This window comes from Vombatus ursinus, unplaced genomic scaffold (genome assembly GCF_900497805.2).
Source record: "Vombatus ursinus unplaced genomic scaffold, bare-nosed wombat genome assembly UNPS02000580.1, whole genome shotgun sequence".
In the NCBI taxonomy this organism is placed as follows: domain Eukaryota; kingdom Metazoa; phylum Chordata; class Mammalia; order Diprotodontia; family Vombatidae; genus Vombatus; species Vombatus ursinus.
In genome coordinates this window covers 24,567,508-24,583,441 of record NW_020940358.1, presented here as the reverse complement: position 1 = coordinate 24,583,441, position 15,934 = coordinate 24,567,508, and the positions used below count along the sequence as shown (strand labels likewise).

The following is a 15,934-nucleotide window of genomic DNA, read 5'->3' as shown; positions in this document are numbered from 1 at the left end:
CACACACACACACACACACACACACACACACACACACACACACACACACTCATGCGGGGTCTCTGAGACCTTGAAAGACTTGAAGCCCTTTTTTCCCTACTGCTTTGTGGGAGACTCATGAAATTCTCGCTGGTGTAGTTCTTTTCTGGGCCCTAAGGGTCAGTGGTTCTGAAGCTGCCTTTCCTCAGTTTGTGAAGCCATCACTATTGATGTTCTGAGAACTGAACTGCTGGCTCTGATGGACACTGCTACTGATGCTGATGAAACTCCCAATCTTTTGACTTTTCAAAGCTCACAAGGTCATCACCTGGTCAGTGGGGGGGGGGTAGGGGAGGAGAAAGAGAAAGAAAATTCCCTCTTCTCCTTGCTCTACCAAGGGCAATTCCCTCTTAGAAATCCTTCACCACTGGATTTTCCAATCACCTCTTGATGGGGCTGCTGCTGGAATGAATGATTCTGAACTGGTTTGCCATGTTATACATAGGCCAAAAGGTATGTTTGAGTCTTTTGTCCAATTACAAAAAATATTTATGTGTTGTCATCTGCTTTCATCCAATGACTGAAAGTCCCTATGTGCTTTCAAATTGATGAAATCACAGGTTCTTGATTAATTGCTCTTCTAGTTCCTGGTGAGGGTAAAGGTTAGATTTTAGGCTTAATTAATTAATATTCATTGAGCTCCTACTCTGTGCTCAGGGATATTTTAGGTACTATGCAAGATACAGTTATGAGGCATAGTCTGTACCCTCCAGGAACTCAGTCTAGTTAGGGCAATAAGATTCAGACACAGGAAACAGATTCATACAAAAGTGTATCTTTAAGTTCTAAGGGATATGGTAAGTGCTGCGGGCTTTCAGAGAAGGAGGAGATCAATGAGGATTGGAGTAGTTGGAGAAATGGTTAGAAGAAATTGGGACTTGAACTGGGTGTTAAAGAATGAGTAGAATTTGAAGAGGCAAAGAAGAAGGGAGAAAGCTTTCCAGGCATGGGGCATAGCATGAGCAAAGACATAGAAGGAAGAATTTGGCTGGAATGTTTGTGGGATACTGAATGACTGATCTCACAAAATGGAAGATGTACGTTGGGAATAATTGGGAAATAAGTATTCAGACTCATGCTTGAAACAACTTGGCTTACTTTCTCAACTATTTCCTGCCATTTCTAGGTATCAGAGAGATGTAGGAATACAGGGAGACAAGGATGAATTTCTTGGGTCTTTTACAATAAAGGGAGCTATATGAGGTCATTAATATTATTCGACAGTGGTGGCAATTGGGGTTAAGTGACTTGCCCAGAGTCACACAGCTAGTAAGTGTTATATGTCTGAGAAGGATTTGAACTCAGTACCTCCTGACTCCAAGGCCAGTGCTCTAACCACTGTGCCACCTAGCTGTCCCAGACAATGGAATTTTTAAAACAAAGACTTGTTACCTGCTTCATGAGAATCACATATATCAGAAGAGGATATAGAAAAGATGCCTAAGATATAGCACAGATGGTGAGTTTGCAGCAGTAGTTCATGGGACCCTGGGCCATGAGGGCAGCACAAAAAGAATGGTTGATGACCGTTGGATTTCTGGATTTGCTTGGCAAATGAACCGGAGTGTGCCCACTATTTCTGTAAAAGTTGTGTTGGGATTCACTGTATCATGCCCTCTCTTTATGACTGATATTAGGGTAATATCTGATAATCATCATTTGTACACAGCTTCTGAGACTGTTCCCTGGGTGGAAGTGGAATTGAGAACTAAGTCAGAATGATTGCTGCTGAGGAATGGAAATTTTAGACTTTTATTGGAATGGTTGTACTCAGTCCCTTGGGAGGTTTAATGTTATATCCTTTTATTTTCAGTTCCATTCAGTAAGTGTATTCTAATCTATAATGTGTGTGCATAGACTTTTTTGGGTCACTCAAAGTTGGGAAGGAGACAAAAATCTTAATGTGAATTGGGGGTCCAAGCCAAATAACTTATGGCAATCTTTACATTTTCCTTTCAGTTTTATTTTAGGCGAGGCAATGGAGTGAAGTGACTTGCCCAGGGTCACACAGTTAGTAAGTGTCAAGCGTCTGAGGCCAAATTTGAACTCAGGTCTTCCTGAATCCAGGGCCGGTGCTCTATCCACTGCACCACCTAGCTGCCCCAATCTTTATATTTTCAATCTTAGGCTAAGCAAGCTGAGATAAAACTTGAGTCAAGGCGCTAGGAGACTTGAACAGTCAGTCCATACTTGCATGCTTTGAGGAGGACTTATGGGGAGCTGGAGCAGCCTGAACTCAGTTCACCATCTGGTGGCTTATGCAGGGATTACATTCTATCTCCACCCATTTTCTTTTCCACACTCACTGTCCAAGGCAGGATACCTGTGGAAAGAATTTTTGTACCATACATAATGAGTTAAGTGGGATCATGTTCCAAGAGTCTTTGTGCATCTTAATGAGGAATGAAGAGTGTTGTTGGTAATAGGTGAGTAGTGGACCTGCCTCTAGTGTGACATGGCAGGTAAAGGAAAGCTTGCACTACCATAGATAGCATTAACAGAAGCATAATGTCCAGAACACAGGAGGTGATAGTACAATTGTATTCTGCCCAAGTCAGAGTATATCTGGAACATTATGGTCAGACACAGTCACCACATTTTAGGAAGGGCAAAGACAACCTCAGTAGATTTAGGGGAGAGTGAACAGGATGACAAGGGGACAGGAAACCAAGCAATATGTGGATTGTTTGAAGAAGCTGTGGATCTTTAGTTTGGAGAAGGGGAGACTTAAGGGGAAACATTATAACTGCCTTCCAATATCTGAAGAGCTCTTATGTGGATAAGGTATTGCACTTATGTAGCTTGGTCTCAGAGAGCAGAACTAGCATGAATGGTAAGAAGTTACAGGGAGGCAGATTTAGATTCCATGTAGACAAAACTTCCTAACAGCATCCAAAGTGGAATGAGCTGCTTCAGGAAGTAGTGAGTTCCCTGTCAGGGGAGGTGTTAAAGTAGAGGCTGGCTGATTACTTGTCAGTAGGCAGCCTCTAAGGTGGCTTCTACTTCTGAAGTCTATGATTCTGCCTTCCCTTTAGTACACAGCATCTTCCATGGGCTCAGGTGGCAGGGAGTCCCACTTAAACTGGGCAAGACAAAAAGTAGGGGTGGCCCCATCTCTCTCTGCCAGCTGGAAGGATGGAGAGGGGGAATAGGCTGGTTTTTGTGCCTGAGAAAATGCTGCCTGCCAAATGCCCCCCCTAACTTTAAGGTCCTCACAAAGGGGACTGATAAGGAAGACCAGCCAAGAACTGGGTCACCAGATGCTCCACTGTCAAAAACCTGATGGGGTGATGAGGATGGAAGCAAAATAATGAAACCTAGAAGTTTTTATAGGAAGCCAAATGAGTCATCTTTTCAGGTGGATTCAATGGTCTGTTTTCCCTTCAGCCACTTTATGATACTTTACATTTCACATATGCTGGCATTTTAAAGTTACAAAGCTCTTTCATCACAGCAACCCTAGAAAGCAGGTAGTATTATACTCACAAAGAAATTGAGGTTCAGAAAGTTTATGACTTGCCCATGGTCACTAAGTATCATGGAAAAACAATGGGTTAAAAGTTTTACAGTCAAATCTTACTTTTGGCACCTCTAGTCCTACCTGTAGCTATGTGACCTTGGGTAAGTTATTTTACTTATCCCAGGCTTCAGTTTCCTTTTCTGTAAAATGAGAAATTCAGACCTTCCAGTTCCAAATCTGTGATACAATGATTATTATGCCTTTTTTTATACAGAGGAGGAAACTGAGGATGAGAGATTTCAGTAGATTCTTGCCTGGCTTACACTATTTGCTACAGAGTGGAATTTAATAGGAAGCTGGCTTGCTTTCTACCCTCTCCTTGGGTCAATCTACTGAAGTCCTGAAAGAGTCTCCTCATACAAGGTAGCTTCACCTGCATGTTGGTTGGATACTTCACTCTGTGGAGGACTATTGTGAATTGGGGGTGTATTGATGCTCAGTAAAGGCTGACTGATTGGGAGGGAGGAAGTTTTTTCCCATTCATAGATATAAAGACAACTCAGGTGCCATGAAAGGATGGCTTCTTTTCTCTCCTGAAGATATATTTATTTTTCAAGGAACACAGTCTTTTTAAAAAAAAGTTTACTTAAGCTAAAACTACTATTTCAACCAAGCTCCTTTCTCCTTCATCATCCTACCCTCCTTATTCTCCTCTCTCCCCCCATCATCTGGCCTGATTGAAGCTCTGAATCTGTTAGGTATGAAAAAAGAAGGCATAGGAGGGGGAGTTGCCCTTAGAATCCAAGGCTGTCTCACTGGCAACCTACTACAGAAACTCTCATTACTCTCTTGTTTCCTGGATGAGCAGGAACAACACCAAAAAAAAAAAAAAAAAAAAAAAATACAGCTCAGCAAAGCCCCCTATCTGTAGCCTATCAGAAACCTCCTCTGCAGCTTCATTTCCCTCCCCAGAGCTGCTAGAGTTTATCTCTCTGAATTTAGCTAGGATTGATTAAGTCCTTCCTGCCTGAACCTCAGGGAATAAAAAAGCTCAGATTACTAACTGGTCCTACTTTCTATGCCAAGTCCCCAAGATATCCCAGGCTAGAAGAGTGTTGGTGAGTGGCTGGGCTTCTTGGTGTGTGTGTGTGTGTGTTTTCTTTTGAGCTCAAAGGCCCAAAGGTGGGGGAGCTGTTTAGGATGGGGGACAGTTCAGAGCACTGAAGGGGAGTGCGAAGGGAAGAGTAGAATATTGACCTGGGAAGATATGAGGACAGAAGTTGAGGGGATAGCAGGTGTTCCTGTGTGTGTGTGGGAAGGACATTAGAGCAGGAGAGATTTAGGCGACAGATTTGGTTTGGGTGTCTGTGTTGGGGTGGGGTTTTGGAGCTGAGAGAAAGGAGGGAATGGAAAACAAAATGGAGTGTCTGGTAGAACTGGGAAAGAGTGGTGAGTCGTAGTCTGCTTCCACACTTGTCAAATGAGCAGGTTAGGCTAGATCAGGGGTTCTTAATTTCTGCCCCATGAACTTGCTTAAAAAACCCCCAAACCAAAAAAACTCCACAACATTTTGATAATGGTATTTCAATAGATTCAGTTTTCTTCATAATCTCATGTCTTTTATTTTATGTATCATTTTGATAAGGGGTCCACAGGCTTCCCTAGACTGCCAAAGTGGCCCATGACACTTTGGAACTCCTGTACTAGAGGATCCCCAAGGGCTCTTTCAACTCTAACATTTCATGACTCTTCGTGGGAGAGCTTAATGGTGTACTGGAGAGAGAGCCAGTCTGGGACTGAGGAGGAGCTGGTCAAGTCCAGCTTCTGACACATACTGCCTAACTGATTTCACCTGTGTCTCAGGCAACTGTCTAAGTCTAGAAGTAGGTCAGGTGCTAGCTACATCGCTTTAGGAAGACTTCTCATCAAGAGTTATTTTGCAGTTTAAGCCAATGAAATCGCAGGTCCTGATTTAAAAAAAAAAATGCATGAAACTAGGAAAAGTCCATGTCACTTTCCAGCTGTGTGTCCTTAGGCAAATACCTTCCCCTCTCTGGGCTTCAGTAAAATGAGAGAGTAGGAAGAGATGATCTCGAAAAGTTTCTGCCAACCCCTGTGATCCTGGGATTCCTGGCAGATGAAGTGTCCGCCACCCCCTCCCCCGCGCCCAGTTTTTTGGAGGTTGTTCCTTTTGGGTAGAGGTAGAAGATAAGAGAGAACGAGGGGAAGCCTGGGGTTGTCTGGGCACCGGGCTGCCCCCACCGGGGCAGGTGACATGGGGGTAGTTTGACTTGGGTTCCAGCCCAGGGAGGAAACCTGTGGCCCCGCCTGACTGACTCTCCCCTCCCTTCCTCCTCCCCATCCTTCCCTAGGACTGCCCGGCAGGCGTGGGACTCCTCCGGACATGGCCCACGGTGCCATACTGGCCTGGGCCTGGGCCCTGGCTCTGGGAGCGGTCCAACGGGCCCAAACAGGCTGCGCCGAGCTCGGTCGCTGTTGTCCGGGTCGGGACCTGACGTGCGTCTCCCGGGGCTGGACAGCGGCAGGTTTCTCGCTCGGCCCCCAGCCCTGCTACTGTGACCAGGCGTGCAACGCAGCCGGGGACTGCTGCCAGGATTATGGGAGTGCCTGTCCAGGTGGGAGCCGCACGGGGATGAGCAGGAAGGGTGGGCGTGGGCAGTCTACAGGGACTCAAGAGAGGCGCGGGCGGAGGGTGAGTGAGCCTGGGAAAGGAGCGCCAGAGCAGGGAAAGGGATCTGAGAGCGGGGAGGAGAACTGGAAACTGCCAGGAGCTCGGGAATGTGGAGAGGAGGGAAAGCAGGAGCCTAGATAGAGATCCGGAAGGGATCTAAAAGGTCATCTAGTTCAAACTCCCTCATTTGGCAGATAAGGGAACTGAGTCCCAAGAGGGTGAACCTATTTGCCCCAAAGGCATAGGGTGGAGTGAGGCTATAAAGGGGTCAGTGGAAGTGGATAGGAGGTCTGGGACCAGGCCTGGGGTAGAGGGGCCCTAGTTAGGAATGGGACTATGGATGGTTAGAGGTTAGGACTGGGTGAGGGGGTAGGGGCTCTGGACCTGGCATGTAGTCATGAACCTCAGGCAGGGGCAGGGAAAACCAAAAGGGACTGAGGGATTTGTAAAGGAATGCTTGAGGAACTGGCTGCGACCAGAGATAGGAGAGGGCCATGAGGGGTGGGACCTCCACAGGGCCACCGGTCTAACTCTTTCCCGCCCTCAGAGGGCCTTCATGGTGGTGTCTGGAGTTATTGACCAGTGCCAGTGGCTTGGAACAATAGGACTCAAAACATCACCATCCCTACTATTGTTTTTATTAAAACCATTACCATCATATCCAACACTATCATCATTGCCACTTCCATCATCTGTATTAATAATGAGTGTCCATATGATTTAAGTGAATGCTTATTCCGATGCTTATAGATGCAGATTCTTTAGGATAAAAGGTTATTTTACCTCCCTCCTCTTAAAAAAAGTGAGGCAGCTCACAGAAAGTTGAAGCATTGAGGAGAAGCTTTAGTTCTCGGCCATTAGAGATGCTGTTTCTGCTATTTTTTTGTTCCTTCCCAATGTTAGAATTTTCATCTGTACCTCATTAGGGCTTGGCCAGACCTGGAGCGGTGATGGCTTTTCTCTACCTTTAATGCTGATTATATATGTTATGCTGTGCTGGTAAGAATCCTAGATGAGGAATCAGGAGACTGGGTTCTAGGTCTGATTCTGCCCCTGACTCCCTGTGTGATATTAGGAGTCAGTGTCCTTCCCATTTCTGAGTCTCAGTTTCCACATCTGTAAAATGAGGGGATTGGACTAGATGAGCACTAAGATCCAGCTTTGACATTCTAGCCTTGCGATAACAGTCAGGAGACCTGAATTCTAGCCCCGATGTTGTCCCTGATTCACTGTATAACCTTGGGCAAGCCACTTCCTCTTGGTGAATATCAGGTTTATCTCCTGTAAAATGAGGGGGTTGAACTAAATGATTTCTAGGATTCCCTAGAGCACTGACATAACATAATTCTAAGGTATTAACATAATAAGTTACCTTTTCTGGAGACACCTTCATTTTAAAAGAGGGCACAAGTTCTTAACTAAAGAACTGAGGGAATCACCAGTATTAGACTTTTAGTCATCCATGGGGGAAGGTATTTTTTGTTGGGTGAGGAGGAAGCAGGGGGTGGGAGGGAATTTCATTCCATGTTAAATCATACTAAAGGTACCAGATGTATACTGGTACATCTATCTCTTCTCTGAATATTATGAAACCACTAGACTGGCCCCTTCTAGGCTGTACCTGGAAAACCATCTGCCTAGAACAGCAGGACTGTTTTCTACCTGTACACATCTGGTACCTGCACCTAACTAACTGGCACATGCCTGTAATCATCCCACACATACCTGCAAGGGTGAATCCTCAGGGACTCAGGAGCCTCCTTTTTTTTTTTTTTGGCTAGGCAATGGGGTTAAGTAACTTGCCCAGGGTCACACAGCTATTAAGCATTATGTGTCTGAGGCTGGATTTGAACTCAGGTCCTCCTGAATCCAGGACCAGAGCTCTATCCACTGTACCACCTAGCTGCTCCAAATCACAACTCCTTCTGCCTGGCATTCTTATATACATTTCACAGGTAAGAGAACTGATGCACAGTTTCAGGGTCATGCCCATGCCCTAAGGGATTCTGAACAGGGGCCAGGGATCCCATTTCAGTCCCAGAGAGAAGCCTTTTTATAGTTTCAAATTGTTCTAATTGTTCATCTTCTCTGTCTCTGTCTCTTCCACACTAATATCCATGTTATGTGTTCTGAGGTTCCTTCCAGCTTTGACATTCTATACTCTAAGGTTCCTTCTAGCTCTAATGTTCTACAGTCTAAGGCCCCTTCCAGGGGACATGCCTCTGTGTGTTGTTATTCACTTTTGGAAAGGGAGTGCTTTGGGGCCCTAGGAGGGGGAGATGGGCAGAAAGGACCAGCGGTTACATTGTTTGAAAAGCCAGGGAAATGTTCCCACATTCCTGACCCAGAGCCCTCAAAACCAGTTGATGTTATCAACACTTCATCATTCTCTGGAGTATAAAGAGCTCAGACCAGGGTGGCAGGAGATGGGCAAGAGAGTGGGTGAGAGGGGGATGATAAAGACGATTCGTTATGTTCACCAAAGCTTCTGTTCCCTTTGCCCCATTTTAGGTCCTGCTTTATACGGTAGGTGCCAAAAGACTGTGGGACCAGAAACCGGCTTTCTGATTATGGGCTGGCGCATCTCCATATGCTTATAAACAAATCCCAGATTCAACAAAAATTATTTTAGGGGCTCAAAGCCAAGGAACTGAAAATTTTGTGAGTTCCAGAATCAAGGAAACTATGATCCAAAATCTCCTATTTACAGTATTGGAGAATTCTATTCAATTTATAGAATCAAAGCATTAGAGCTGGATGGGAATTTAGAACATAGAATATTAGAATTAGAAGAGGCTTGAAAAGTAGAGAATGTGACAGCTAGAAATAACCAGAGAACAAAGAATATGGGAACTAAAAGGGATCTAAGATAGAATGTAGAATGTTAGAGCTAGAAGGGACTTTAGAGATCACCTAATCTAACCCCCCTTGCTTTACAAAGGAAAAAGCTGGGACTCAGAGTGGGGAAGGTCACAGAGAGAGTGAGTGAAAGAACTGGAAGTAAAAGCTAGGTGGTTTGACTATGAATCCGGCGCTCTTTCCGCCATGTACGTCTTTATGAATCACCTACCTTTGCCAGGTACTGCATTAGATGTGAAGTGAGAATGAAAGTGACATAGGGATCTGCCCTCCCTAGTGTGCCAGGGGCCCTGTCTGGGTAGGTAGGCTACAGACTTCTTAGCACCAACTTCTTCCAGCTCTTCCCAAGTTCTAAGATTAGTTGTCATGTGTTTCTGCCTCCACCCATAGGCAAGTCGCTTCTCTTGTTTGATTCAGCAGTTGTTAACAAATCACTTCAACTGTATATTGTAGTAACCAAAAATTTTTATTAGGAAAATCATGATAGCATCAAGCAGTAGCAAGCAGACAATTTGAAAAACATTCACCACAGATGGCCTAAAATTGCAGCAGGTATCATCAACTCAAAAGGTCATTTTCTCCTTCCCTCCCATGACTCTAGCACTCCTGTCTGGTGTTCTAAGTGTCCAAGCTCCCCTAGTTGAGCTACTCAAAGAGGTTCTCAATCAAGAGGAAATAGGGAGGGGGGTAGGACCTGCCAAAAACACTACTCACAGCTGTTGTTTCATGACTGAAGTCCTAGATGATTTAGTAGCTACTTCATTTTTTACAAATTCCATTGACCAACAGCTTTATCTTTTGGTAGCTCAAGGCACAAAATAATATTTTAACATAAAAAAATAAATGTTTCACAAGCCCTGAGGTAAATATTGATCTCAAAGGGAGTCTACTTGTGCTTTTAGAAGAAAGAAGGGAAGGAGAGGAGGAAATAAAAATTGCTAGCCATGGCCTGAACAAATGTTTAGTGATGTAGGTCCTATCCTGAACAGGACACATGCATAGTTCATTTATACTGCCCTTGCACAGTAATGGTCCCTTGAGTGTTGGTGACTTGTCATACATTTTTCATGGCAACCGTTCCTTCTATCTCCCTGGATCCCCCTATTCTTACTCTTTTTACTCCCATAAGTCCAAAGGTAAGAGGGAGTAGTTTGGGAGTCAAGACCATCTCTCTATACAAGCAGATGCAGTGGCCACCTCATTTTGTTCAAGTGGGCTAGATCTTGGGTCCCTTCAATGTCTCCATTGCCTGGAACAGGTGAACCCTAGATTGCTCTGGTCTATTCTGGAAATAGGAGCGATGAGTGTCACATCCTACCTAGCTCAAGGTGGGTTATAGAGGATTCACACTGCCATATGACCACAGTCATTTTTTCATTTCATCATGACATTCTCTACCCTTTTTGCTTTCTGTCTTTACAGGTAAGGATGTGGGTCGATGCCTCATCCTTGGCTCCCTGGGATGTCACTTTTAGAACCTTCTCTCAGTGAATACCCTCTTCTCTCTAAATCCCTCTCTGGTCCAGAATATGCCCTGACATAAGTCTTTTCCCAAACCTTCTTGGGTGGTGTCCTTTCTTTATGTCTCTGGGGATAGGTAGATGGCTTAGTGGGTAAGAGTGCTAGACCTGGAGTCAGGAAGACCTGAGTTTCAATCCCACCTCAAACCAGCTGTATGACCCTGGGCAAGTCATTTAACCTCTTTTGGTCTTAGTTTCCTCATCTATAAAATGGGGATAATAACAGTACCTATTTCACTGGGTTGTTGTGAGGATCAAATGAGATGACATATACAAGATGACTTGGAAACCTTAAAGTGTTACATAAATGCTAGCTACTATACTACTTCTTTCTTCAGTAAAAAAGTGCGGACCCTTAAAATTCTGGAGGGTACACTCTGCTATTTGTACCACACATTACAAACACACATAAATTAGCATATAATGTTGTTGTTCAGTCGTGTCTGACTCTTTGGGACTCCATTTGGGGTTTTCTTGACAGAGATACTGGATTGATTCATCATTTCCTTCTCCAGCTCATTGTACAAATGAGGAAACTGAGGCAAACAGGGTTAAGTGACTTGCCCAGGGTCACACAGCTAGTAAGGTGTCTGAGGCTGGATTTGAATTCATGAAGATGCGTTTTTCTGATTCCAAGTCCAGTGTGATACCCACTGTGCCACCTAGCTACCCATTATACCTCCAGCAACTTTAAATTAAGATTGCCTAAGGCGTCCATGACACAAAAAGAATTGGGAAACTTTCCTCTGGTTTGGCTGATGGTCAGTATCCCAGATTCTCAGCCGTGCTCTGGTGTCTGGGATAGCAGTCTCTCTGAGTGTCACAGATCAACTTTACCTATTCTGCGATTATCTTAGCTTCAGACTTAAGTGCCCTACGGCACTCAAGGCTTCATCCGCATTCATGTTCTTATTTCCTGGCTGATAGTACACCCTGAACTCAGAGTTGGCCAGGGCTTCTGCCCATCTCTGGCAGGCAGCATCCAATTTGTGACTGGTCACAATATACATATTCTTAGAACTTATTAGTGAAAACCTACTTCAAAGCCAAGAATGCCAAAATGTGTATGGAATAATGAGTCTCCCTCTCAGTAAGTTCCTAACTAGAAAATGCAATAAACTTTTGATGCCTGTTTGTTGAAGGAGGCCCCAGCACCGACACTCTCTTAGGTGACATTGGATGTTAAGATGAAACATGGCACTCTCAAGGCTTTGAAATGTTAACAAAGGGAAATTTACTTTGCTCTAACATGACAAGGATATGCAACAAGGACACAGTGGCTTTTAGCTTCTCTGAACATGACCTCCCTTGTCTCCATGTGGGAAAGTTCCTGGTCATCAGGGTAGGATATGGTGAAGGAGGACATCTTGCCTTGTGTGGTTTTCAGAAATGCATCAAGTCAGAATAGCGCCGGTCCTTTTTGGCTGGCACTTTTTTGTTTTGTTTTTGTTTTTTTTTTGGTGAGGCAGTTGGGGTTAAGTGACTTGCCCAGGGTCACACAGCTAGTGAGTTTATAGCGTCTTCCAATTGTGTCTGAGGCCAGATTTGAACTCAGGTCCTCCTGGCTGGCACTTTTTATGCCCTTAGATGACTAGGAAGCTATATCAGGGAAACCAGGGGATAGCTTTATCTCCTTTTAGGAAGAGCTAATCCATGTTGCAGGAGGGAAAAAGGAGGAATGATCCTAACCCTTATTGTGGGGAAATGCTGGCAGATGTTCCTATCGCACCATTGCTCTTCTGGGATGAGATTGCTCACAAGCCTTCCAGGCTAGCGTCAGTATATAACATGATACACTTACTTGAATTTGAGAAGCTAGCACCAGTGCACATGTGAACTAGTCCCTAAAAACTGATTTATATTTCTTGTCATAATGACCACCAAATAGTGCCAATGGGGTGAGAATGCCCCCTTTTTTGCCCTTCTGTGTCTAATTCTTCTCAACCATACATCTATAAGTAAGCATGAGAGATTTAGCAATGGTGGCAATTTTCTGATAGTAGCCCACAAATTCTAGAAAATGTCTAAGCTCTTGAAGATTCTAGGCATAGCGGACAGCCTGTGCAAAAACATGGAAGCAGTATTTTGAGTTCAGGGAACCAAACATATACTCTATGTTGTGCATGAAGGTGAGTAACATGTAATAAATTTATAATAAAGTAGTCTGAAGTCAAATTGTGAAGGACTTTAAATGCCAAACTGAGTTTATTTTTTATCCCAAAGGCAATAGGGAGCCCCCAAAGTTTTGGAGCAGAAGTCGTTCAGCTTAGGAAGAAAATTTTGGCAGGTATGTGGGGGATGGATTAGAGAAAGTACGAGACTGGCAGCTGGGAGTCCAACGAAGAGGCTATTGCAATAATCCAGGTGAGAAGTGATGAGGGCCTGAACTCCAGAGGTGGCCACACAAATGGAGAGAAAGGGATGGCTACCAAGAGATGTCATGGAGATAGAATCAACAAGTGTTGCTATGGGGGATGAGGGAGAGGGAAGAGTTGAAAATGATTCTTAGACTGTTAACCTGAGTGATTGAAAAGATGGTTGTGCCCTAGATAGAACCTAGGAAATTTGGAGGAGGGATGAAAAAAAAAAGGCTCTTATCTTTGTATAGCAAAGTATAGCAAAATACCTTGCCTTTGCACTGGCAAGTTTATTATCTTTCTGAGCAGATACCTCACTTCATCTTCCATACATCTCCCTCTCCCCAGGAAGGTTTTAAAATTTCTTGCCAAGTTCTTGTCCTCCATAGGGGGTCTAGTAACTAATTTCCAAACATCCTCTTCAACTTTTATCTCTCTGGGGACACTGGAGTGTTCTGCTATATCAGGTAATTGGCAAGAGTACAGCCATTGTTCCAATCTCCTTTTTGAGCACTCCAGCCAGAATAGCTTTATCATAGTATTCAGTGGATAACACTGAAACTAACAGTGCTTGATGGAGTTCTACTGCCACTAGAATACACAACTTTTTTTTTTAACCTTGATTTTTATTTTTTTCAATTACCAAGTATTTATTTTTTTCTCCCACTTACCTCTCCTCCTAACCACTGAAAAAAAGAAAAAAACAAAACCTAAGTAACAATTATGCATAGTCATGCAAAATAAATTCCCACTTTGGCCAAGTCCAAAAACATGTGTCTCATTCACACAGAGGCAGCTAAGTGGTGCAGTGGATAGAGTGCTAGAAATGGAGTCAAGAAGAACTGAGTTCAAATTTGGCCTCATACACTTACTAGCTGTGTGAACTGTGGACAAGACACCTAACTTCTATTTGCCTTAGTTTCCTCATCTGTAAAGTAGGATAATAACAGCACCTACCTTTATGGTTGGGGGGATCAAATGAGATGATACTTGTAAAGCATTTAGGATAATTCTTGAAACCTAGTATACAGTAACAGCAATATTGTTTTAAGAACAACTTTGAGTGAATAAGTTAGTTTGTCTATTATAAATACCCAAATTAACTAAAAAGGACATACGAAGAAAAATGCTATCTGCATCCAGAGAAAGAACTGATAAATAGAAATTTGTGTAGAATAATTTTACATACCATACACACACACACACACGTGCACACACACACACATACACCAATTTGTGTCTAATGGTCTCCATTGCTGGGGGGGGGGGAAGGAAAGAAACAAAGAGAAAAAAAAGATTTACATAATTTTGAAAGGAATAGTAAGTTGTGTGTAGTAGATTTGCAGCTTCATGTACAATATCTTTTTTATTGTACTACATTCTGGAAATGCTTGTTTTATTCCATAAATTAAAAATAAAATAAAAAAATTAAAAAGAAACCTAGTAGGCACTATATAAATGTTAGCTATTATTGTGATTATTATTATCATTGTCGTTCTGTACTTTTAGTCCATTACTTCTTTGTTAGTAAGTGGGTAACATTCTTCACCATTAGACCTCTGGAATCATGATTAATCATTGCATTGATCAGAATTCTTAAGGCTTTCAAAATTTTGTTTTTACAATGTTGATATTATTGTATAAATTGTTCTCCTGGTTCTGCTCACTTTACTTTGCATCATTTCATACAAGCCTTCCCAGGTTTCTCTGAAGCTGTTTCATTTTTTCTTATAATTCAATTGTATTTCATTACATTCGTATACCATAATTTGTCCAGCCTTTTTCTAGTTGATGGCACCCCACTAGGTGCCAGTTATTTGCCAACACCAAAAGAGCTGCTACAAATATATGTATAAAAATATGTGATATTTGTACATATAAGATCATTTTCTCTTTTTTAAAAAATCTCTTTGAGAGAATAGATCTAGTAGTAATGTCACTGGGTCAAAGGTTATGCACAGTTTAGTAACTTTTGGAACATATTTTCAAACTATTTTTTCAGATTTTCTGTCCCAGTTTGCAGTTCCACTAGCAGTGTATCAATGCAACTTTTCCTGCAGTCCTGCCAACATTTGTCATTTTTCTTTTTGGAGTCAACCTTGGCAATCTGATGGGAAATGGTTGTCCAGTCATGATCCTAGTTTACCCCAGACTCGATCATAATGAACCGAATAATGCAACAGTGATAACAATAGCAACAGTGTGATAGCAGGTAATTATATGCATATATGTGTGTATATATATATGCATATATATATACAAATATATATTTGCCCAGGACAGTGATTTCATGGGTGTCAGAAATACTCAGAATGGAAACTACCTCCATTGATATAGACCAGTCACTTGTGTGTAACTTAAAATCTTAGACAGTTACTTAGAGCATTGAGGAGTTAAACATGTTCCTCTTGATTATACAAGCTAGTAAGTGTTAGAAGCAGGCTTGAGCCCAGGTGTTCCTGAGTCCAAGGATACTTTCGTTCTACCATGCCATACTGACTTTAAATCATGATGACTTTTATATGGCATTTTAAGGTTTGCAAACTCCTTTTCATTTGTTATCTTATTTGATCCTTACAGCAGCCTTGTGAATTAGATGTTGTGTCCCCATTTTGTAGATGAGAAAAGTGAGGGTGAGATAGGTGGAATGATTTGTCAAGGCTCCTCATATAGCTAGCCAGTATCTGAGGTGGGTTTCCATTCCTCATCTTCCTGACTTTAGGGCCAGCACATTATCTTCTATGCCATACTTTGGGGACAGTATACATATTGGTTCTTACTATACCACAACATTAAAGGTATAGTGGAACAGTAGCTGGTCTATTCAGGAAGAGTCCCAATTGGAAACAATGAAAAAAACAAAACTTTGAGCTGCCGGTTATACCCTGGAGAAATGGCCAAAAAAAGTTTTTGGGGGGTACTAATCTAACACTCATGAAAACTAACAGGCTTACAAATAAAAATCCCCACAATTCAAAGAAAGGGGGAAAATCCCCCAAATTACCTG

General features: G+C 42.8%; 1 protein-coding gene across 2 annotated transcripts in view; it reads left to right on the top strand.

The window, feature by feature from the left end:
• Positions 1 to 15,934, top strand: part of LOC114036156 (somatomedin-B and thrombospondin type-1 domain-containing protein-like) — a 50,111-nt gene that overhangs the window by 13,554 nt on the left and 20,623 nt on the right. Inside the window, exons 1-2 of one of the 2 annotated variants that reach the window (XM_027852575.1) lie at positions 4,531 to 4,617; positions 5,872 to 6,135. In XM_027852575.1, coding sequence (XP_027708376.1) covers positions 5,904 to 6,135 — 232 coding nt within the window. In that variant the 5' untranslated portion in view covers positions 4,531 to 4,617; positions 5,872 to 5,903. Of the gene's footprint in view, positions 1 to 4,530; positions 4,618 to 5,871; positions 6,136 to 15,934 lie in introns of those variants that run through there. The other variant, XM_027852567.1, reaches the window with a different exon arrangement.